We start from the raw sequence: 25,762 nt of genomic DNA, 5'->3' as shown, positions 1-25,762 counted from the left end.
AAGTAGACTTCCCTTGATTATGTGTGACTATATAGCTCTTTACAACAATAAATACATCTCCTTATGGGTTTGAATATGCACATTTGGGAGTAGGGAAAGGAAAGAGTTTAAGTACCACTTTGTGAAACATTCTGTTTCACAATCCTGGAAGGAAAGAGTGAGAAGCAGAGAGTGAGGGAAGGAAAGGGAGAGCTGGGCACTAGGTACAAAAAAGGATATGAGATCCCCTTAATTGTGGCATGTCTCAAGAACATAAAAGAACATGTGATTTCACATTGTTCCCCACTTAATGTATTGGGCTTTAAAGTGACAAAAAAACAAAAACAAAAACAAAAACCAGCCATTTCCCTTTCAGAGATTGGAACTGATTTGAAAATAGACCTAGGAGTCAGGTCACCAAAATATTGACCATATCAATGGTGAAGCTGGACTAATAAATATGACTTGACCTAAAGCCACAATTGGGATTTCTAATGCTTCTCTCCAAGTCTAGAACTCAGACACTTCCTGTGCCATCCCCAAAACATAGTCTGCAAAACACAGCCTGCAAAGTTATCTGACTAGGTGTGGAGAGAATCACAACCTCACATAAAATAGACACTAGTCATAGGGATAGAGACTGGTTTCCAGATCTGGCTCTAGAAGGCAGGAATGGACCCTGACCCATGTGTGCTTAGCACAACAAATCTAGAATAGAATACATATACTGTGGACTGGCAGATCCAAAGGAGAAGGAGGAAGAAGTATCGTTCCATACAGGAAATCAAAAGTGAAATCATAGACCATATGCCTGCCTCAATATAACAATCCAAATCCTCTTCCCATAAGGAAGCATGTGATTGACTCATAAAAGTCCCATATGAAGAAACCTCTGTCAATATGGTAATCAGAAGTCTCTCTCCCTGGATAATTCAGAGTTGTTCAGTGAAATTCCCAGAAAAGAGGAAAATCTGAGATGAGATGTTAAAAAGAAAGAAAGAACATCAAATTAGTATCCCATTTTCTTAACATTCAACCTGTGAGGAATACAAGGAATTTCTCTCATTGATAAATTTAACTTGGGAAAAGACAAATCTGTTTCTTTTATAGCTTTTGGGAAACAGTGTTACTTATTCAAATGTGAATCCACTTTGGCTTAACACAGCCAATAAAATGTGTGCCAGAGACAGAATGGGAGTAGGATAGGGAATTATTAACACAGTAAAGGTAAATTCTCCTGAGATCCTAAATGCACAACCAAGCTGTTAATACTACATAATAGAAAATGTTACCCACTGGAATCAATTATTATTCAAATTTTACCAACTATTTTCCTTTTGGAGTTAAGATCTAAAACTTAAACTTTACAAAAACTGTATTTTGAAGTTGAATAAAGATTTTTTATATATATTACAGGTTTTATACAGAAACAATTCATAGTAATTATATTTGCAAAAAAAATTACCAATTTTGTAGTATTGCTTGTATCAACATAGAGATATTAAAAAGTGAAATAAAAATTAATACCACCAAATCTGAAATTACTATATGATATTTAAGGACATTGGGAAGATTTAAGCAAAAGAGCCCCAGCATTAAATGGTCCAAATATCCCCAATCTGGTGTATAATCAAAGAGGAAACTAAAATCAAAAACTATGTAATAATAAATGTCAAATTCATCAATGAAATAAAACAGGCTATCTAGACTGGAGTATGTTATGTTAACACTTATGGGACATGGCCAAAATAATATCCAATGTACTTGTAGTATTTATTCCTAAACAACAATAAAATAAAAATAAATTAGCCTACGATCAACATAAGAAGCTAGAAAAATAACTACATTATAAATCTAAAATGAAAGCAATGACTAATAATAAAAAAACTTAATGAAATAATGAGCACAACCAACAATAATAATCAAAAATAGTTTTTTAAATGTATAATTTCTGGGGCTAGTGAAGGTATAGGGAGAAAACTTTGTCTTACATTATATAATCCCCCAAATAGAAACATGAATACCTCTAAATGTTCGCCAATGAGAGAACTCTTAAATGACAGTTAATCTATATCATAAAATTATATTATTTTAAAAGAATGAAAAATAATAATAAATAATTAAAAGAATGAGATAATTCTATATGAACTACCATATACTAGGTTTCCAAATTTCATCCATGCACATACCAACTTCAGGATTGCTGTCATGTTCATATAACCATTCTACAATTTTCTTAATATGTTTAAATGTTTCTAAATAGATGTTTACATTTTCTAAATATATGTTTAAATCTTAATATATGTTTCATTTGAAAAAAGAAAAATAACCTGGTATCATTATAACAGTAATATCTGTGAAGTCATCAGTTTGATATGTTGGTTAACAACTATATTTTTTCAAAGTTCCTTGTCCCAGTAATAGATAAGGAAACCCAACCCTTTTGAGTGCCCTAAGTGAGCCTGTTTGCCTGAGCAGGATTTTGTTTAGACCAATTTACCAAAGTCCTTTCTGATTTGTGACCAGCCAGCTTCTGCCCAGAATGTCTACTCAGGTTGAGTTGATGGAGACAGTGGCCTTTGTGGCTGGACAAGCCAACTGAAAAATCTGTAAGGGTCAGACTAGCAATGAACAGAGATGGCTATTAGACACCAGAGCGGCTCCCCACCTTCCTTTTTATGAAGAGTATTATAAATTCAGCAAGGGATATAGATGGAAAATAAGTCAAGAGCATACATTTGTCTCTAATTCCATGGAGGTCCTTTTTCAGGACCCATGAAGCATCATTCCTTTCTGTGCCACCAGGAACAAACAGAGGGCGACCGTTACAAATACTCACCTATTTTCATGGAGCTGCATGTGCCCAGGTCTTGTAGGGAGCTTTTCCTAATTCCTCTGGCAAAATGAGGCATCTTTCTTCCAACCTTATAACCAAGAGTTTCCCAATTTTGTTGAGGGAGTAATAGCACCTCCTCAAATATCACGCAAATGCCAAGGGGATCTGAGTCCCTCAGGTTTCTCTAAATTTCAAAGGTTTTGGACAAGCTTCTGTTTAGCCATTGTGATATGTCATTATTTGGGGTTAAAATGACAACCATTCACTAATTTAGTCAGTCTATCAGTCAAAAACAATTTTCTGAGCACCAACACTACAGGATGGGTGCATGCTTGGTTTGCTTGAAGCCCCTCAAGCTAGAATTCAGGGAGCGGTGGGGGGCAATAGAGGAGAGGTCAGCAAGGGAACCAGGGCAAGACTGCCTCAGATATATTTCTTAATGCTCAGCCCCTCGCCCTCCAAGAAATCACATTTTCCTGGAGTTGCTAGTATAACAGCTCCATCCTGTATCTTGTACAATATATTAATTTCATAAATGTAAGACTACCCCATAATATTCCTGAAGGAATGGAAGGATGACGTAGGATGCTGCCTAAAAGGGCAAAGTCTGGGCACATGTGATAAAATGCCTCTTGTAAGGATGTTGCTTGTTCAGAATGCAACATGATTATCCTCCTACTGAAACTCTTAATTTAAAGATATTTTCTGGTCTTCTATTTCCAGTTCTCTTTGGGTTTCTGATGAGTTCTGGTTCCTTTTGCTTTAGAATTAAACATTATTTTATCCATCATTAACAATTCCTAACCTGACCCCCTTTCTCCTTTTTTTAAATCTTATATTATTTGCCTTGTAAAACCATATTGCTTTACTATAGAATAATTAAATCTATGGGGCTCGGGGTAAGAATGCTGCATTCAGATCCTGACTGCCATTTACTAGCTATGTGATCTTGGTAAGTTACTGAAACTGTGTACCTCAGCTTCCACACATAAAATGAAGATAATATTCATACTTACCTTAAGAGAGTTATAGTGAAGATTGAGAGAATCTCTGCCTTAGTAAGCACTAAATAAATGTTAACTATCAAAATTATTCACTCTGCCTCAATAATAAATAGCACATACCAGACTCTCTTTTTTTTGTTTTTTTTTTGTTTGTTTTTGTTTTTTAGAGTTTATTTTTTTAGAAAGTTTTAGGTTCACAGCAAAATTGTGAGGAAAGTACAGGGAGTTCCCATATACCATCTGTCCCCACATATATACAAGTCTCCCCACTATTAAAACTCCACACCAGAGCAGACTCTTTTGATATACTTGCACAAAAACCCTCTGCCCGTCCCCCCTGCTCACATTTTCTCTTTCTCTCTCTCTCCCAGGAGTCCTTAAATAAATAAATCTTTAAATAAAATAACTTTCAGGTTAGTTTTCACAGCCACCTTTATTCATTTCATTAGAAAATTTTATAAATTTTCATACTGTACTGTACAGAAAATACAAAGTGTATGTCTATATGCAGGAAATGAACCAGAATTAGAAAGTACATAAAATATTTTTCAAGAGGAATATGTGCAATTTTTTATAAAAAGACCTGGTCTCAGGATGCCTGGGTGGCTCAGTCGGTTAAGCATCTGCCTTTGGCTCAGGTCATGATCCCAGTGTCCTGGGATTGAGTCCTACATCGGTCTCCCTGCTCAATGGAGAGCCTGCTTCTCCCTCTGCCTGCTTCTGTGCGTACTCACTCTCTCTCTCTCTCTCCAACAAATAAATAAATAAAATCTTTTTAAAAAAAAGATCTGATCTCTTCTTTGTTTTAGGTCACTTTTACAGTAACACGCAATAAAATGATTGTGTAAACTGAAGTCAAACATACTGAGGTCATACTGTATTGACCTTTATACAGGTAACGTCCCAACATTGATAAGGTTTAGGACTATATATATGGAGACAGAAACGAAGTGAAAGAAAAGCCTTTTGAACAAACCAACTTTGGGGCTAGGAACGCCTTGACAGGAACAATGGGGTTATTAAGTTTGGTCTTCCTTTTAGTCCTATACCTGCTGCAGGGATCTAATACTTCCCTTGTTCAGCTGAATAACAATGGGTATGAAGGCATTATCTTTGCTATAGACCCTCGAGTGCCAGAAGATGGAAAAATAATTGAACAGATAAAGGTAAGAAAGAAGTGGAATTTCTTCCATTTGAATTGTGGAGAAGAAAAAAAGTTAGTAGTTAATAATTATGAACTTCTGAATGTTACAGGAAGCTTAAAAGCAGCATGGTACAGTAAAAATAATGCTGGAACGGCAGAGGGAATTGGAAGTTCTAGGTGGGGTTCTACCCTGTCTCACCATAAGACCAGAGACAAGGCACAGAGCCTCTCTGATCTCAGTTTCTTCATCTATAAATGAGCAGTTGAACTCATCTGTTCTTTAAACACTTATTTAATGAATACTTATAACATGTCAGGGAGATAAGACAGTGAATTAAAAATTCCTTGCCTTCGTGCAGTACACATTCCTTTTAGATGATATAGATAATAAAAACATGTAAAAGTATAGCAGGTCAGATGGTAGTAGGTTGCCATGGAGTAAAGTAAATCAGCAAAGGGGGATAGGCAGTGTTGGTGGGGCTGGGTGGGAGGAGAATGTGGGTTACTGTTTCATGTGGGGCAGTCAGGGAAGGCCTCACCATTGACGGTGACATCTGAGTGGAGACCTGAGATGAGTAAGGGAGGAACCCATTGAAAATCTGGAGGTGGGAATAGCAGGCACAGCGAGCATACTTGATGTGACCAGCAGGAGGTGATGGCCAGGAAGAAGGGTGGGGAGAGCTGAACATGGAGACAGAGGGCCCAGACCACTGGAAAGACTTGGGCTTTTACTTCCATGGAAGGTTTCTGAGCAGAGGAGGGGTGTGCTCTTTCATGCATGTGCTGGGCACTCTGAGTGCAGTGTTGAAGAAATTCTGTAAAGGTCTCTTCTACTTGTCATTCATCCTATATAGCTCTGTTGTAGCATAGAAGTATGGAGGGACACCAGGTAGGAAGCTGTTGCGGTGAGAAGTGATGGTGACCAGGTACAGGGATGTTGTGCTAGAGACCATTAAAGTGGTATAATTCTGAACATATTCTGAGGGTATCATAGACAAATTTACTGATGGTTTAGATGTGGCATGGGGGAGGTGAGGAGGAAAAAAGAGAAGTCAAGGAAGACTTCAAGGGTTTTGGTCTGAACACTAAGAAGGATGGAATTATCATCAGTTGAGAAGGTGAAGACTGTAAATGGAAAAAATTTGGCAGATGGGAGATCAGGACTTAGTTTGAAGCATTTTGAATTTGAGATGCTTATTAGATATCCATATAGATGGAGATAGGAATCTGAATTCAAGGGGGAAATTTGGGGGGAGATAAAAATTTGGGAGTCATCAGTGTGCAGAATGAGATTTAAAGCCATGGGAATAAATGACTTCACTAAGAAGTACAGATGGAGAAGGAAAAGGTTCCAAGACTGAACCAAGGAATTTGATTTCTAAAGTTTCTTCCAACTATATCATCTCACATAATAGATTGGTGTTACAGTCATGCAGATTAGCTCTGTCTGGCCCTGACATCAACATTTACTAATTCCTTACATTCAGTTCCTCCACTACTGTATCTTTAGGCTCACTGATTTAGCCTTCTGCATGCATGTTGCTATCCATCAGAAGCTGATGTGCTTGACCTGGGTGGTGAGCAGGTGATTCTGTGGCTGCCATTTATTACTCATTCTGAATAAATTCTTGAAGCATAACTGTGTTCATTTATTGATAACTTTTGAATTCCAGAAAAAAAAGATTCCTTTACTGAAGAGCACAGGCTTGAATAGCAGTTAATATAGCTGATTCTGAATGATGGCTTCTTAGTGTTCAGGAATAATCAGTTTCAAACTTTTCTGAACATCAGAAATCAGTATTTGAAAGAATTATTTGTAGGGGCAAAAAAATTTATTAAAATGTCCTCTACTGAACACCACAAAAGTTCAATTATTAGTAGGTAGACATGCCTCTAGATTACACAATGTTTCCTGACATTCTCCTAGCCCTCTACAAAGTCCTTGCATTTATATTATCAGGCAACCTTGTGAAATTCTCTCATCCACATTATACAGAAGAGAAAACTCTAGTTGGAGAAGTAAATAATTTTCCAAGGTCAAATTAAATAGCACAAGGCGCCTGGGTGGCTCAGTCCTTAAGTGTCTGCCTTTGGCTCAGGTCATGATCCCAGGGTCCTGGGATCGAGTCCCACATCGGGCTCCCTGCTCCACAGGAAGCCTGCTTCTCCCTCTCCCACTCCCCCTACTTGTGTTCCTGCTCTTGCTATCTCTCTCTGTGTCAAATAAATAAATAAAATCTTTAAAAAAATTAAATAGCACAATTACAGCTGAGATCCAACACATGGGCTTTGAAGGCTGACAAATCTGGGTTTGAGTTCTGGCTTATATAAGGTAACAAAGATTACTCTTTTTTTCTAACTGGTGAACCAATTTGCAGAACCAACTTACTTTGGGGATATTATCTGACCATAATAAGATTCATGCTGAATTTACTCATAATTTATGACCTGAGATGTCAATTGTCAACTTTCCTTATTCCTTTTATTCACGTGTCTTCTTGGTTTGAAAGTACTCATTTTTTTTGAAACATTGATAATACTAGTCATCTTTGATCCAACTAGGATATTATAGGAATTCTGAGAAGGAATTTTGAAAGAATATTATAGAAATTTTGCTTGGAAAGCCTGTGAGAACCATAATTATCCACCCTAGTATGCCCTAAGGGATCATAGTCATCTGACACAGGTCTGTAAAATCCTTCAGTGACCTGAGAATATACCACTACCCAAGGCAGTTGCACAGAGCTAAGGATACTACAAAGTAAATGGAATACCTTGGAGTTATACAATGCACAACCCACACAACTGTACACAGTTTGTTCATGTTATCTCCCTGATATGCCATAAAACTGTATACTTTTCCAAACTGTACCACAACTCAAATCACCATATATAATTTTTATCTCATAGAAAGAGATAGCCATTGCTTCAAGCAAAATGTGACAACTGGCTGATATCTAAATACTCCAAAACAAAAATGAGGAAAGGCATCCTAGGGAATAGGAAGAGAATTCTTTCATCCACTTTAGGTCAGTGATGAAGTAATTCCCAACCTACTTTAGGAGATCTCTGAAGCCCCTTTCCTAACTCTTAGCTAGTTCTTTGGGCCTTCAGTTCTCTGCACTCTGGCTTCTGACTGATGCCATGGTTCTGAACCCAATCAGTTTGCTGATCTCTTCAATGCATATGAGTCAGCACACTGGACTCTCTTCAAGAGAACAAGACAGGAGCCCTGGGATTCCTGAAAAAAGAATAATTCTATTGTGGGCTTGTGTGAGGTCAGGAAGCATCATGGAGGAGGACAGCCCATCCTGAAGGAAACAACACTGTTGACTGGGATATTGCCAGCAAGATGAAGAGTTTGATATTGTCATCCAGCACCCAGGATCCTTCAATTATTCAGTGGTTTTGATCATGTTGAATAGATCACCATTAAGAAGCATTCATCCACCTATTTCTCCCACTAGTTAGTAAGTTCTAGAAAGGGACTATCTCCCTTATTAATCATTGCACCTTTGGGTTCAAGATACTGAACAGTATAAAATGATATTATTTTCAGCTTGATGGCAGAGCAGCAAGCTCTGCCTATGATTATAAAGCTCTGCATCTCCTATGAATTTTTCTATCATTCCACCCCCAAGCCCCAATCCAGCTGCCTCTCCTGGAGAGTGTGAGTATAACGAAAAACCTCTCCTATGTCCCATCCCTACAGACTGTTCTCAGCTTGCATTAGCTAAGGCTGGTCTCTACTAAGATTTATTAACAGTAATGATATCAACCAGTTTTATGACTGCCTATGTGTAGGGTACTATATAACTCATTTCATGTTTATGTTAACCTTAAAGAAAGGCTGTAATAGTCCATTTAAGAAATGAAGAAACTGAGCTTCAGAGTGTTAAACTGGCCAAGCTCTATTACCCAGAAGGTGCTAATGCCAATACTGGAACCAAGTAGATGACTCTAAAGTCTAGGCCTTTGTAGGGGCGCCTGGGTGGCTCAGTTGATTAAGCATGACTCTTGATTTTGGCTCAGGTCATGATTTCAGGGTAATGAGGTTGAGCCCTGTGAGGGGCTCCACGCTGGTCATGGAGCATCTCAAGATTCCCTCTCTCCCTCTCCCTCTGTCCCTCCACCACCCACCCCCATGCTCACACGCATGCACTCTCGCTCTCTCTAAAAAGGAAAAAAAAATAAAGTCTATGCCTTTGTCATTTTACATAATTTCTCTTAACAGCAAACAGAAGCATTTGCCCTTTGATGAAGGGTTACAGGAAACTCAAAGCCTTTAATGTGTAAGATTAAGATATAATTTGGACTGATAGTTAGCAGAACTAGAACTGTGTGACAGAGACCCTGCTCACTAGTCAGTTGCTTTGTCTATCCACTCTTAAATTGGGAAATGCCTGTGGTGAAGCCCTGCTCATTTAGTCCACTGTTACTTGGCCATCCTCACATATTTTTTCCTTTAATAACAGGACATGGTGACTACAGCTTCTACTTACCTGTTTGAAGCCACAGAAAAAAGATTTTTTTTTCAAAAATGTATTAATACTAATTCCTAACAACTGGAAGGAAAACTCACAATACAAGAGGCCAAAACATGGAAGCTACAAACATGTAAGAGTCAAAACGCTTCTCTTAAAAAATTATATTTTCTGGTGATCCCCAGTTTTGCAGCATATTGTTTTAGAGTTTTTTTAGGCTGATGTATTAATTGCACCACCTACCCTCCCTGGTAGAGATGAACCATATACCAGGCAGTTCACAGTCTGTGAAGAAAACGGAGAATACATTCATTTCACCCCTGACTTTGTACTTGGAAAAAAACAAAAGGAATATGGACCATCAGGTAGGAATTTTTGTTAAAACACATGTTTTGCAAATTATTCTAACATGCAGCTTTGTATCCAGGTTAAGTGTACAGGCCTTGGAGTCAGAGTCTCTACGTTCAAATCCTGACTTATCAATTGTGTGTGACCTTGGACAAATGACCTAGTTTCTCTGTTCTTATTTCCTATAAGACAGTAAATAGAAGGTTTCCTACCTTATGGAATTGTTGTGAACACTGAGTTAGATAATCCATATAACTACAGTCGGAACAAAGTTTACAAAAATTTGAGCACAGGACAACAATACATTTTTAAGGCATACTTTTTAGATTTAAATTTTTCCGTTCTCCACAGCTGGATATTAATCAATCACAAGCTGCCTCCATGGAAGGCAGATGTACGGCAAGCTAGAAAGAGCCAGGATGCCAGTTCTTGGCCAAGAGAAAACACTCATAGGCTGCTAGTTGCTGATACTATTATTCAACCTATTTGGCTTAACCAGATGAACTGTCTATAAGTGATCATTTTTACCTAGAAAAATGACAATTTCATCTAGTTCAATCTAAAAGTTAAAATCATTGGTTCAAATGAACTAAAGGATATAGATACAAATCATTGTTAAAGGAAGGCTCAACTCACATGTCACCATTCAGTGAAAACCTTCCTAAATCCTAAAATCTCCTTCTCCCATTGTCCTTTCAATGAGCACATAGTAAGTCTCTTGTCTCTGTCGAATGTTCAGCTAGCCCTAGCCCTGGTCCTCATTGTCACCTGGGCCTATTCCCCACCCCAGCTTAAAATCTCTATCATCCTACCTCACCCCAGTCTTATCTGTCCCTCAAACTTTAGCTTGACCATGTCTGTTCTCCTTGGTACCTCTAATCCTTTTCACCTTTCTAACCTATAGTCTCTTTCCTGGCTGGCATATCCAGCAAAATCAGTCATTTCAACTATAAATATAAAAACCCCAACTCCCTCATCATTCATATCCTTATGTTTCATTCAACTTGCCAAATCCTCTGTACTGAGTTTCCAGCCAGTTTCCTTTGGCTCCTGTTAATGTATTACCAAGACTGTGATAGAAAATTATAAAACTAATGGTATCATTATATAAACAGGTTTTCCAAGCTCAGAGAAGCCCTCAAAGCTACTCAACAATATTTGAACCTACCTCTTCTTGGCTCCCTTTCTCATTCCCCATAGCAGCTCTTCTAAAACTTCTATTTTTCTCAACATCTATAATCACTCTTTTCAATCCCATCAACAGATCCCTATAGTCAAGCTAATTAACATACCTCCTCACACAGTTACCTATCCTTTCCATGTTATTTATTATTTTTTTTATATTTGTGGTGAGAGCACTTGAAATCTACTCTCTTAGCAAATTAAAGTGGGCATGGGAGGCAGGGCAACCTGCCATGCACCAAATCCTTCTTGTAGTTGCTGATATGAGGGCTTTTTCCTTCCATACTGAAAGTCCAATTTCACACTTAGTAATCTGGTTCCATTTGCCTAGAAAACCTTAAACCAAGGTTTTTAAAGTTCAGTGCACAGAGGAATAACTTAGGGATCTTGTTCATATGCAGATTCTGCTTCAGGAGATCTACAGAAGGTCCAAGATTCTGCATTTCTTGTTAGCCACCAGGTCATGCTGATGCTTCTGGTCCAATGAACACACTTTGAGTAGTAAGGACTTAAAGAAGAAATGTGACTTATGCATAATACTGACACTTCCGCACTACTTTCAGATCTCATGAGTTAATTAGAGTTAGAGAAACACACATTACAGTAGAATAGACTATATGTCCAAATTCCTCTTCTCCATTTTTATACCCTCTGAAGTTTTTCCTAATATTGCTAAAACAGAAATTCTAGTTGTTTCTTCTTCCTGCATTTCAAGCTGTGGATTTACTTTTAGTCTTCCATTTACTCTAAAATCCTTAGCAAAAAAAAAAAAAAATTTTTTTTAAATTCCAACTCCCTCTCTTTGAGCTTTTCCTAGTCAAGGATTACATCTTATTCATCTTTGTATTTCCTAGTACTTAGTATAGGCTGAATATATATAATTAATAATAATTGCTTTCACATAATTAATAGTTATATGTGTTAAGTACTATAAATTAATTTTATTTGGATGCAACCCAAAATGCTATATCATCTATACCAGTGTTTTTCAATCTTATTTTTTATTATCTACTTCCTCAGGAGCATTTATAGACATTTTTTAACTAATCACATCCTAATGAAATTTTAATATCAAAGATATGTTATATATCTGTTTATGTTGTTGGTAGGAGTAAGCTTTGGAGAAAAAACCATTGTAATATCTATGACTTTTTGCCCCCCAAGAGCCAAAACCCAAAGTTCAGTCTATTCTGCCCATAGCATATACATCATAAATATTTTGTTGATGTAACATGTTGGGTAATAAAAAGATGGTATACTACATAATATAATGAAAGATGCTTTTTTATAAATAAAAATTTAATGTTAGCAGTTATTTAAAACCTAAATATAATTTTTTATTGAAAATGTTTCTTAAAATATTTGAGGGACAATTTTGTCACTTGAATTATGATCTTGTACTTGAAATATTTTCCTACAGATAGACTGTTTGTCCATGAGTGGGCCCATCTCCACTGGGGAGTGTTTGATAAGTACAATGAAGATGAGCCTTTCTACAGTGCTAAGTCAAAAAGAGTTGAAGCAACAAGGCATGACCATTTAAATTTTCTTAATTACTTTAGGCTATAACTTCTTAATTTTCTTAGCTTGATTTCTTTTAAATGCCAATCATTTTTTTTTACATCCCAATGCAGATAATAGATGTGATATCACAAAAGAGCGCTTTTCTGGGTTTTCTTCTTTTTTTCTTTCTGTCTTTCTTTCTTTTACTTTCCTTATTTTCAGAAAATGTACCTTAAAGTAGCTGGTTGTCTATTTAAAATACACATAACTTTGAGAGCATTTGGTAGCCAATTTGGCATATTTTTATACCTCTGTACCATAGCTGCCAGAACTCATTTGTGCTGAAGTTATACTCTGTGTAAGGGGTTGTATAGTATATGCCAAATCAAAATTATTTATACTACACAAGAACAAAAAAAATGGTTAAGAAATAGTGGTAAATGCGCACTAAATGAGAAATCAATCTTCAAGAGCCAGACAAGGATTTCTTAGGATTTGTAAAGTTCACTTAAAAATATAGATCTAATAATATCACATTTAATCATAGACAATCCTCTTAGTTCTAAGATCAAGAAAGCAAAATGATCGCTGGTAACTGGTTTAAATTAGATGCGATCAACTTAATCAATCTTAGATGCCCTGTTGGGTCTCTGTGGACTTATCAGAAAAAGTATAAACTGAAAGATACTTGATTTCAGTGAAGGCCCTTCCTCTGCCCAGTTGCACCACCAGTTTTAGCACACGTATTTAAGGAGTATTACATTGATTACATTTGTCTATATCATATTCCCCCTAAATGTCTAGTCTCTGCAGTAGAATAGTCATCATGGTTGTTAATGCAGACACCATTATGTACACTGAGTTCTGGGACAATAGAAGCATACACATATTTAGGAGACTCCCTAAATGACTGAATGAAATCTAGTAATTGCTTCTTAAATTTGAACTGGAAACACATTGAAAAGATGGGATACATTCACATTCCAGCATATTTGTCATAATCACTGCTACCTGTGGCCAATTCCATGCAATAAAATATATGTCAAAAATGTCCCTACCAGTAAAGACTACTGTCTTAGGCAGTACCTCAATCTTTCCTTTAAGCCACATTTCACTTTGGATAAAAATGCTCCTGAAAAAACAAACACTTGTAGCTATGCCACATCACATTCTTTTGGAGATAACTTCTTTGAAAAGAATTCTTCAAAGAACTTCAAGCTAAGGTAGTACCAAGAATAAGTGTTTTCACAAGTTGCCCTTTCCAGATGCCAACAGTGTATTTATCATCACAAGGCCCCCAGGAGAGATATTTGGAAAAGGGGAATCTCCAGCCATTAGTATTAACAGGACAGAAGCAGCTTTAATCACAACAGGAAGCTCAGCCATTGCATATACTAGACATCCCACTTAAAGTTTCTTTCTGCAATTTATTGAAAAACAGTTAACTGCTCTGGTCCTTAAATGTTGCTGTCAAAAACAGGATGTATATGGTACATAAATAAGAATAAAGATCTTGATATACAGGTCATTATTAAAAAACTTGATAGAAAGAATACTTAAGATTTTCAAAAATTTTAATAAATAAAATCTTTAAAAAAGGGGGGGCGCCTGGGTGGCTCAGTTGGTTAAGTGTCTGCCTTCAGCTCAGGTCATGATCCTGGGGTCCTGGGATCGAGCCCCGCATCAGGCTCCCTGCTCCTTGGGAGCCTGCTTCTCCCTCTGCCTCTGCTGCTCCCCCTGCTTGTGCTCTCTGTCAAATAAATGAAATCCCTAAAAAAAAAAAGATTTTCAAAAATTTTAATTGTTAAGTTGCCTCAAAGACTAATTGTTATATATTTTCAGATGTTCCACAGGTATTACTGGTATAAATAGAGTTTATAAGTGTCAAGGAAACAGTTGTATAATTAGAGGATGCAGAATTGATTCTAAGACAAAACCGTATGAAAAAGACCGTCAATTCTTCCCTGATAAAGATCAAACTGGAAAGGCATCCATAATGTTTATGCAAGGTATTAATTCTGTAAGTATGCCAACTATAATTTAACAGCATATATTTATATTCAAAAGACATGTTATCATGTTTATAAAATATCTGGGCAGGTTACCTGAGAGATTAGACATATTAATAATAGAGTTCTTTAAATATTAACTGGCATATGGTAAGCACAACTATTGTTAGCTAGCTAGTGTTAGCTATTATTACAATTATTCTAAACCTATGTTACTATTATATGATTCCTCAATGAATCGTATTTCATTAAATAAATGACATATTTGACAAGCAGATCTTTTATTTTTCAGATTTGTTGTTGAATTTTAAATGCATTGTATATAAAAAGTTTTTTCACTTTATTAACCTTTTAGGTTGTTGAATTCTGTAATAAAGAAAACCATAACAGAGAAGCTCCAAGCCTACAAAACAAAATGTGCAATTCCAGAAGTACATGGGAGGTGATCAGCAATTCTGAGGATTTTAAAAATACAACATCTTTGGTGGCACCACCCCCTCCACCTGTCTTCTCATTGCTGAAGATCAGAGAAAGAATTGTGTGCTTAGTTCTTGATAAGTCTGGAAGCATGAGTGTAAGTTTGTGGGCCCATTTTTCCTGGATGTAAGGACACGGAAGTGACTGAATAGCTAAGAATATTCTGAACACTACCTGATTGTTCTAAATTGCATGGTGGCATAAGTACTTTCACCTCCTATGATCATGACCTCAAGAGGGGCAGTGAATATTGTAATGAAAGAAGTGTGGCAATAGAGTTAAAAAGACCTAACCCAAGATCCAACTCCAGAAAATGGAGAGTTTATTGAGGGGCACTTTTAGACTCTTTATTTTTTTTTATAATGTTCCATTTCTTTTTTTAAAAAAAGATTTTATTTATTTGAGAGAGAGAATGAGATAGAGAGAGCATGAGAGGGGGGAGGGTCAGAGGGAGAAGCAGACTCCCTGATGAGCAGGGAGCCCGATGTGGGACTCGATCCCAGGACTCCAGGATCATGACTTGAGCCGAAGGCAGTCGCTCAACCAACTGAGCCACCCAGGCACCCTAGACTCTTTAGTAAAGCCTCAGGATCAGAACTAAAGACTTTTAACATGGACATGCTTTCTACTGGAAACACTTAACAGACATGAGGAGAGAGTGGGTTAGGGTCTCTGAACTCCATTCCAAGTCAAGGAACAAGATCAACCAGAAGAATTGTTAATGTGGCTTTACCTTATTTGTATCATCTATATAAATGACCTCTTTATATTCAAAGACACAGGCAAAAAGCATCACTATAATGAAGATACAGTCAGATTCAGCCATTCATTTCTTCTATCAGTCAATGAATGGAAGCCATTGTGCCAGGCTCTAGGAATAGAACTCATATCCTTAAAGAGTTCACAGTTGAAAATTTTCTCTCTCTTCCCCATTACCTGGTTAACTCATACATATTCTTCAAATTTGGTAAGAGGTACCCATTTCCTCCCGGAGGAGATGGGCTGGGCTTCTAGGCTGACTAATGGTCCTTCTGCCAGTCTCCCACAATGACCTGTGCAAACCTCTATTACGATATATTATACTGAAATTACACATTTCTCTCCCACTAGACTGGGAGCTCCTCTAGGACTTGAAGCAGTGTTTTATTCATCTTTTCATCCCTTCTGCCTGGAACAGGGTTTATCATGTATAAGCACTCAATAAATAATTGTGGAAATGGACTACAAATGAGCGAATATAATGTGATAAGGCACCCAGAAGGATGGCATATTTGAGGCAGAACAGAGCGTGCTAAAGATCAAGAAAAATGTCTTCAACAAAAGGGGCCTGGGTGGTTACTGAAAAACACAGAAGATGACACAGCTGAATGAAATAATCCACAATAGCAGAGTTTCAGAAAGAGCATCAGAATGCTAGAAACCTATACATAGAAGTGGCCTAGGAAGTGTTGCTGGCGAGAGATGAAGCTCCTTATTGGGAAAAGATGAGTAACCTCCTTTGGACAAGACAGACAAGATACAGGTAGAGCTAAGTTTAAAGGTAAAACAAAGTGGCAGAGAGAAAGCCCTCAAAGATGGAGATGTAAGAGCAGTTTTTCACTATGACTTGGTTCTAGGTAGTTCAGAGGGAAATTTGGATTGTGTTGGGGGGGAGGGTACCAGAGATCAGTTGGTGATAAGGGACTGGAAAAGACAAATGTATGAAAAGACTTACATCCTGGGCATTCATCTAGGAAAGATGGATGTGAGTTTTAATGAGTTCTTTGATAATTAATTCCAACTAATTCCATTTAATCCAGTGGTAGGGAAGTGGTGAGGAGAGGTTAGGAGCAGAAGAGGAAATGGGGGAGGTAGGTACTGGGCCTCTTAGAATGTAACTGCATCTTGAGTTAGTTTCATCTTTTGGGAAGTCCCCAAGTGGATGGGGAGATTTCAGTCTCTAGATGGAGTCCATGATAGTCTGGTTTCACACTGTGGGATCTGGGAAGCGGTTTCATCTTGACACAACTGGAACAGAGGATCCCAGGAGTTATTAGGCAGTCTCTAAGATGTGAGTCATCACCCCCCAATTCCAACCCAACCCCCACCCTATCCTCCACCTCTAATTTGGGTGCTTAGCAGCCAAGAATCGGCTCTAGTTAAAGCCTATGTTCTTTACTATACCATATGTATTCCATAATACACATAACTACATTTTTCAATTTTATCAACTGAAAGAAAATTGCTTTCTTTAATAACACTAATTGCTATTGGTAAAAATTAAGAACAAATGTTATACACTCATTTTATGTGATCTGCTATTATTTGCCAATTGAAAACCCTTTGGTTGTTTTTCTTGATCTTTTTCATTCAGGGTTTTAATCGCCTAAATCGAATTAATCAAGCAGCAAAACATTTCCTGCTGCAGACCATTGAAAATGGATCCTGGGTGGGGATGGTGCACTTTGATAGTACTGCCAACATTAAAAGTAATCTAATCCAAATAATAAGCAGCAAGGAAAGAAACAACTTCTTGGAGAGCTTACCTACAGAAGCTAATGGAGGAACTTCTATCTGTCCTGGAATTAGATCAGCATTTCAGGTGAAAACCATACTGCAAATGTAGTTTGTTCTTTTTAAAAAAATATTTAATGCCACATTCTGCAGTTATATTTTTGGGGTCTAGTTGACCTGAGTACTCAAGACTGAAATGTCATTGTCATTTAACCCAAGTAGAATTTTTCATAGCCCCGCACCCATGTAACTTCATTTGAGCAAACATTCCCTGCAGCAGATGGACAGAAAATTAAAAAAAAAAGGTGTTGATTGCAGATTCTATTATTTTAAAAGATGCTATCTTCTTTTCTGCACACTTTCATTTTCTCTGTACATTTTTTCTAGTATCCTGTAATTCTTTTGATCTAGGAACACCAATAATTATGTTCTGATTGTATCTGCAGGTAATTAGAGAAGTATACCCTCAAATAGATGGATCTGAAATTGTCTTGCTGACCGATGGGGAGGATAACTCTGCAAAGAATTGCATTGATGAAGTGAAACAAAGTGGGGCTATCATTCATTTGATTGCTTTGGGACCATCTGCTGATCAAGCCGTCATAGAGATGAGTGCTATAACAGGTGAAATATGACCCATATATATAAGTCCTTTGAAAGCAATGCATAAGTGTAAAGGCTCACAACAATTTCTCTCAAGCTCTTGCCCTGCAGGTGCTGTGCCAGGACCTTGGAATCAGGGTCAAACCAGACCTGATCTCTGTTCTCAAGGTGCTCACAGTCCAGCTGGCTGGAGAGACAAGTAAAACTACTAATCAAATAGCATAATCAGATGACATCCCTCCATGACAGGAGAAATATATAGAAATAAAGCACTATGTGAGGAGAGGAACCATTAATTCTCCCAGGGTTATGTAGAGTCAGAGAAAGAAGGCATGAGAGATGAGGTGACTTCTGAGCTGGGCCTTGAACAAGGTGTTTACTTTTTCTGGAGAAAGGAGGGGTGAGAGAAGATGATCAGGTTATGAACAAAAAAATCATGTTGGATGACAATGCAAGGCACATGGAGAGATAGTGGGAAATCCATGAAACCAGAGCATGCTATGGGGTTGGGGCTGGGGGCAGATAGGATTAACAGAGGCTCAGGCTGAATAAATCTAAATAACAACAAAATTTCTAGATGAACTACAGGGTAGATGCTATCTTAGGTACAGAGACTTAATGAAAATGGACCACATGTTTTCAGTGCCTTCTTAAACGTAGTAGAATAAACAAAATTTATAACATTATGAATATTAATTATTGTATTGGGTTGACTTCTAATGCTACCAAATATATACTTGCTTTTTAATGCTTAGTCGCACAAATTCCCATCATTTCAAAGTACTTTTATGGCCCTTATAAAATTTATTTCTGTCCCAAGTGTCCATCTCAATTTGTCTCTGTTGCTTACTGACTTTCTATCTTCCCATTGCCAGTTATTGTCAGGATACCTCAATATGACAGTTCTTTAACCTTTCTGAACTGATTCTGACCCACTTTGGCTGAAAAATCTGAAGGCCAGAATGATCATAACTGTATCTTAAAAGTGAATAATTACCCTAAAGAGCTACGCAGTCTGTGGGCTCTAACACATGGAACCGTAACATCTTCTTTCATATTCTGTGATTTTTTCACGGATTTCAGCAAGGAATATTTCTACAAGTGAGATATAAAGACCACTTATGTTTCCTAGTTATGACAGTTTTAAATTAACATTTCATTGTTAATCTTTACACATCCTGACTTTGTTCTATTTTAATAATATATACTGAAACTATGATTTTGTATACCCTGTTACCTTATTAATCACTAAAATGTGATAGGTATGTATTTTCTAGAGAGCAACCTACTTAATGCATTTACATTTTAGGAGGAAACCATTTTTTTTCTTCTGATGAAGCCCAGAATAATGGCCTCATTGATGCTTTAGGGGCCCCTGCATTAGGAAACACTGATCTTTCCCAACAGCCTCTTCAGGTCAGAGGGTTACCACTCTTCAGGTCTCTGTGTTTACATTTAGCCATAACCAAAAAATAAATCAGTTGTTATAAGTTTTGAGTCCTACATTTTTCTCAAAGTAAATTTTTAATTAAAATTAAGATTTCAGTATGAAATAGAAATCATTCTTTAGATATGACTATATTAAGTATTAAAATCGATATATTTTTTCTTTTTCTTTTCCCACAGAGTTTGGTTAAGGGATAACATCAAAATTCAATAATGTTAAATTTTCTGCCAAAAATAGACCTTGTCTCATAATATAGCTTTCATTTTTCTATGAATACATAAAAATATCTCACACTTCCAAGATTTCCCCCACCCTTCACTGCTGTCAAATAGATTTAAATTAGATGAATGCACTCAAGAATCCAGTTTGGAAATGGAAACAATGCATCTTGGAAATAATTTATCAGAAAAAAAGACAGTGAATAATCATTGTATATCTACAAGTTTAGGGCTTATCTTACCTCTTCAACTACTTTTTTCACTGACTTTTTATTTTATTCATCTCTCTTCTGAACTCTACTTCTTTTCTCATTTGTGTTTCAACAATACCACCATCTTCTATTTAGATTCAGAACTTTTGAAAACTTCCTTCTTCATTCACATCCCATGTAAAATGTCAACACAGCCTGTTTCCTTAAAAATATTTTTTACAAAATTGTTTCTGTCAATACCCATTCCCACCAAGTTTGTATCATGTCATTTCATCTTCCAGTTCATCAAGTCACTGTCCACATTACAACTTGCCATGATCACCTAAACAAACCTATTTTCCTCTATTCTCCAACAATGAAGAGCAAGAAGGTATAGGATTGAGAGTTAAGACAATATCTGCAGATTGGTTTGGAAGTTGGGTTTGTAGCTTCACCTTGAAAACAGTTTAAAAATTCATCTGAGATCTAGTTTGGCAGTGTATGGAGAATAAACTGAAGGAGAATAAAGTTCATTTCTGAAGGTTCCAATCTGGATGACTGAGAAAATGATGATAAAATTGACATAAAGAAGGCGAAGTGATTTTAAGGATATTATTTTCTGCTCTATTTTAACCTTGTGTTTTGAGTGGATGGTGGGACATTAAAATGAAATATTCCAAAGGAGTTTTAAAATGAGAAAGCAGAATGTGGGAAATCATCCAGAAAGGAGGCACATGCATGCAGGATATGCTCAAAGTTTCAAGAATGGCTTTCTAAATGATGTGGAAAGAGGAAAAAGTTCTGTCCCCCTCACTTGAAATGCCTATAGGTTCTTAAGTAGAGAAAAAACAAAAAGAAAACTAATTTTTGAAAGGTTAACCTGGATTTGTGTACATGATATATATGTCATGGGAGAGAATAGTGAGAACAGTTAGAAGTATGCTGCAATAATCTGAGTAGATGGGAACCTGAATTTGGATGGTGGCAGCTAGAATACAGAGAAAAGGTTGCATGTCACTCTTTACTCAGTTATTTTCCCCTAGTACTACTATGTAGCCAAAGCCTTCCAACTTAGACTTTCCTGATGGGGTACATGAAAAAGTCACTCACATTCAGATTTGACTTGATAACACTTGGTCCACTCAAAGACATGTCCACTTAACATAGGACTGAGATTTTTGTCATTGCAATGATGTCTTAGTGGTAGAATTCACTCCCTTCTATCAGCACTGGTGTGAAAGTATTTTTGGTTTAAGACTGGTTTAGAATAGAAATGAGATTTCCCATCATTCCTGAAAAGACATACTTATAGAAAGCACTTTCTTGGTCAGTGGATAAACTTGGCTTTCCTTGACAAAGAGCTACCCACAAAGACTTGAAAAACTTTCTTTGAAGGTCCTCTCAGAGAACATCCTATCTTTCACATCTCTTTTCAGGATTCCAATCTTCACAGTTTGCCCCATTTCCACTCATTAGATATGTTTACTGTCTTGTGCTACTCACTCTATTCATGTGTGAAAATTATTTCAAGATTTCACATCAGGAAAATATCCATGTTTGCTTGTCTCATCATTGGATAGTTCTGATTTTCTCTCTTGAGGTCACTTTTTACTGTGTCCCTACTCAAATACTCTAGCCACCACCAGTAAGTACTTTTTTTTAGTTCATCATTTAGATGGATAAACTGAGGGTAACACACACACACACACACACACACACACACACACACACACACACACCCTATAGCTAATTCTTCTTTGAGGCTGTAGCACTCTTTATTGCTAAAGACTTGCTTGGGTGGATGTTTGCCAAGACAATGGAAAAAAATAACAGGGTCATATCTCCAACTATAAAACCCATTCTCCTGCTTTAATGCTTTTATTATACCATAGCCTTTCCTGAGACTCTGTATTTCCACACTATCTGTCACATCCCAATCAGCTTTCAGAGAGATCACAAGCCTAAGGTAGGATGCCCTATATAAGCTTGTTCTTGGGCCAGAAATTAAAAACTGCATGAAAAATGAAAACAGAATAAAATTGCTCTCTTCTCCAGTCATTAATTTTTAAAATATATTTAAACAGCTTGAAAGTAAGGGGTTAACACTCAACAATAATCCCTGGATGAATGGCACTGTAATAATTGATAGCACTGTGAGAAAGGACACATTCTTTCTTGTCACATGGAGTGGACAGGCTCCTGTTATCTCTCTCTGGGATCCCAATGGAGAACCGATGAAAAATTTCACAATGGATGCAGTTTCCCAAATGGCCTATCTCAATATTCCAGGAACAGCAAAGGTAAGCAATTAGCTTTTACATTTTCTCCCACACTTGTTTTGTAGCTGAAAATACATTGTTCACTATCACAACTATAGGTGTCAATATTTGTATCATCTTCAAAATTATAATAAGATAGAATGTACTTTCTATGCCTATATGGTCCCCAAAATTATGGTGGCAGGAAAAGGAAGAAAGAATGTATACATTAGGAGAAAGAGAAGGGGAAAAAATTAGGTAGGCTAAAAATAACTTTAAAGAGGCAATGAAGGGAGAATCTGTGCAAGTTGGTGTTTAGATAGCTATACAGTCATTCCTTATTAGCACTACCAGATCATAGAATCTGTGGACTTCGAGGTTAAAGAATAAGGCCAAGACCAAGGCAAACTTTCCCAAACTTATTTTTCCCAGCTCAGATTTCCCAACCTTTGGACATCATGCATGACAACAGCCAGGATGCCCTGTCTAAACTGCCTCAGTTCTCCTCCTTTTACCCTCAAAACTCTCAAAACCCTGTATATTCTGTAACATACTTATAAAATTTATTTTAGAGTTGGATAGTAAAAACACAAAAAAGCTTGATCTTGGATATACTATATTTCCATTGAATTTTTAGGTGGGTCTTTGGACTTACAGTCTTCAAGCCAAAGCATACCCAGAAACATTAACTATCACAGTAAATTCTCAGGCAGCCAATTCTTCCGTGCCTCTAATCACAGTGAATGCTAAAATGAATAAAGACACAAACAGTTTTCCCAGCCCAATGATTGTTTATGCAGAAGTTCTACAAGGGTATGTACCATTCTTGGAGCCAATGTGACTGCTTTCATTGAATCAAATAATGGAAAAACGGAAGTTTTGGAACTTTTGGATAATGGTGCAGGTAACTCAGTTTTTTATGAATAAGCCTGGAATTTCATAACTCAGGATATGTTATGGGTCCTTGCAGCAGTGAGGGGCAGTAGGACAGACACCAGAAGAATTGATGCAAATTATGGATGAACAGCAGGACCAGCAGGAAATTCTGTCCACATAAAACTTATGAAGTTCTTAGCAAATGTTGTGCACAGAGTAAGCACTCAATAAATGTTATTTACTCTCATTATTATTTTGTCATCTGGACAACCAATGTCTGTTACCAGTCAGGAAGGTCTCATACAGGAAGTTGAGAACACCATCAAGAATTCCAAACAAGTGTTTCTTAGGCGCAAATCATTAAGAAAGTCTAGCCAGAGTGAGTGAAGCACAAGCAAGCAGATGGGGTTAAGTTTGAGCCCCTTTTAACTTGAGCCCCTAGCAGAGAAGGGGGGAACAGGTAAGAGTAATTCCCAACAGCTGGAAAAAAGTGCAACATGTAGTCTTGGGAACTGAGGCCCAAGGGCAGGTAGAACTGCCAAAACAGATGGAGACACGACTAGAGAATCCGATACCAGGTCTGAATGGCAGAAAACAAGACACAGAGTTGGCCATGCTCTGTCTCCCTGGTCTGTATGGGTAAATAGTACCTTTTTCCCAGACTCTCGATTGTTCTGGGAACTGATCCTTCTTTTGAAAGGGCAGTAAGCAAGGAAATTACCATATTGATAACCTTATAAGTTGTCAAAATTTTCTATCAGTATGTTTTGCAATATAATTAATTCAGTCAATTTATAATCCTATCAGCAACTAGAGTATGCCCTGTGAAAAATTTAGAAGGTAAAATTGTGCTTTGGTGTAACTCAGTGCCATCATCTGGTATAATATTTTCCTTGACTATTTCCTGACTTTTCCCCTTTTCCCGACCCCTTCCATGCTACATTAAAACTTAACCTGCATCTTGTTTCATTTCTCAAGGTTTTACCAGATGGCTACTGGTTTGTCTTTACCTAAGAAAGTGTTGGTGATAAACAATGACTTGGAGCAGGGGTTCTCAAACTTTAGCATGCAAGGAATCACCTGAAGGGCTTGTTATAAAACAGAATGCTACGCCCTTCCCTCGAAGATCTAAGTAATTTGCATTCCTAATATGATCAAGAGGCATGCAGGTGGTGCTTGTCCAAGGACCTCATTTCAAGAACTGCTGTCTTAGAGTGTTAAACCCCCTGAGAAATGTGTTTGCAATTTAATGAATAACTCTAGTACTGGTGATATCAAGAAATATACTTATGATACAATATTCCTGAGCTCCCCTAAATGTTTATTCTAATAATAAATGGGGGTTTTCCACTGCCAGACCAGGGAGTTAATGGATCATAGAGCAAGAGGTGAGGATACAAAAACAAAACAAAACAAAGAGTAGTTGAAGAGAAGTCAAAATAAGTCATTTTTAGGTGACTACGGTAAGAATTACATCCTATGCAAAGATACTTTTTCTTTAGTGGGGATCTTTTTGATTTGAACAGGAGATGAGATAATTATGTGTTTAGAATAAGTAAGAGCTGCAAGAAAACCATTTGACTAAAATATGGTAAGAAGAGTACTATAATAATCTTCATAGAAGCTGATAAAGTGAAGGTATTAATATACATACATAAGCATATGATTTATATATATGTATATATATAATAACACAAGGGTATATCAATTCAACAAGATACTGGTTAGTAGAGCATAATGGAAATATTCCCCAACGGGTCAACCACAAAATAGCCTGATTGAGGGGATGTGCTTATAAAGTCCATATGCTTGGCTTAGAAAGTGCATAAATTTTTCTTTTCCTTTACAATAATACTTTATGCCTTCATTTCTATAACAAGGTGCTGATTCTTTCAAGAATGATGGGGTGTACTCCAGATATTTTATAGCTTATTCAGAAAATGGCAGCTATAGCTTAAAAGTACGGGCTCACAACCGGTACCAAAAGATTGGGATCATTCCCTGCATATTTTCAGACCACAATGCTTTGAAACTAGAGCTCAATCACAAGAGGAAAATCGGAAAGAACTCAAATACATGGAGGCTAAAGAGCATCCTACTAAAGAATGAATGGGTCAACCAGGAAATTAAAGAAGAATTAAAAAAATTCATGGAAACCAATGAAAATGAAAACACAACTGTCCAAAATCTTTGGGATACAGCAAAGGCAGTCCTGAGAGGAAAGTATATAGCAATACAAGCCTTTCTCAAGAAACAAGAAAGGTCTCAAATACACAATCTAACCCTACACCTAAACGAGCTGGAGAAAGAACAGCAAATAAAGCCTAAACCCAGCAGGAGAAGAGAAATAATAAAGATCAGAGCAGAAATCAATGAAATAGAAACCAAAAGAACAGTAGAACAGATCAACGAAACTAGGAGCTGGTTCTTTGAAAGAATTAACAAGATTGATAAACCCCTGGCCAGACGGATCAAAAAGAAAAGAGAAATGACCCAAATCAACAAAATCATGAATGAAAGAGGAGAGATCACAACCAACACCAAAGAAATACAAACAATTATAAGAACATATTATGTGCAACTCTATGCCAGCAAATTAGATAACCTGGAAGAAATGGGTGCATTCCGAGAGATGTATCAACTACCAAAACTGAACCAGGAAGAAATAGAAAACCTGAACAGACCTATAACCACTAAGGAAATTGAAGCA

General features: G+C 37.0%; 1 protein-coding gene across 1 annotated transcript in view; it reads left to right on the top strand.

Annotated features, from left to right (window-relative positions):
- The first annotated feature begins 4,829 nt into the window (after window positions 1–4,829).
- CLCA4 (chloride channel accessory 4) overlaps window positions 4,830–25,762 on the top strand; it is a 28,528-nt gene continuing 7,595 nt past the window's right edge. Inside the window, 14 exon segments of the mRNA XM_025872066.2 lie at window positions 4,830–4,985; window positions 9,439–9,489; window positions 9,491–9,580; window positions 9,665–9,812; window positions 12,398–12,506; window positions 14,323–14,500; window positions 14,845–15,063; window positions 17,320–17,547; window positions 17,906–18,083; window positions 19,372–19,478; window positions 22,003–22,218; window positions 22,814–22,997; window positions 23,000–23,080; window positions 24,933–25,029. Of these exon segments, the coding sequence (XP_025727851.2) occupies window positions 4,830–4,985; window positions 9,439–9,489; window positions 9,491–9,580; window positions 9,665–9,812; window positions 12,398–12,506; window positions 14,323–14,500; window positions 14,845–15,063; window positions 17,320–17,547; window positions 17,906–18,083; window positions 19,372–19,478; window positions 22,003–22,218; window positions 22,814–22,997; window positions 23,000–23,080; window positions 24,933–25,029 (2,042 nt within the window).

This window comes from Callorhinus ursinus, unplaced genomic scaffold (assembly GCF_003265705.2).
Source record: "Callorhinus ursinus isolate GAN/ISIS: 27379988/994484 unplaced genomic scaffold, GSC_fseal_2.0 scaffold9, whole genome shotgun sequence".
In the NCBI taxonomy this organism is placed as follows: domain Eukaryota; kingdom Metazoa; phylum Chordata; class Mammalia; order Carnivora; family Otariidae; genus Callorhinus; species Callorhinus ursinus.
Note: the sequence above shows the minus strand (reverse complement) of the source record. Positions and strands in the feature narration are given on the sequence as shown.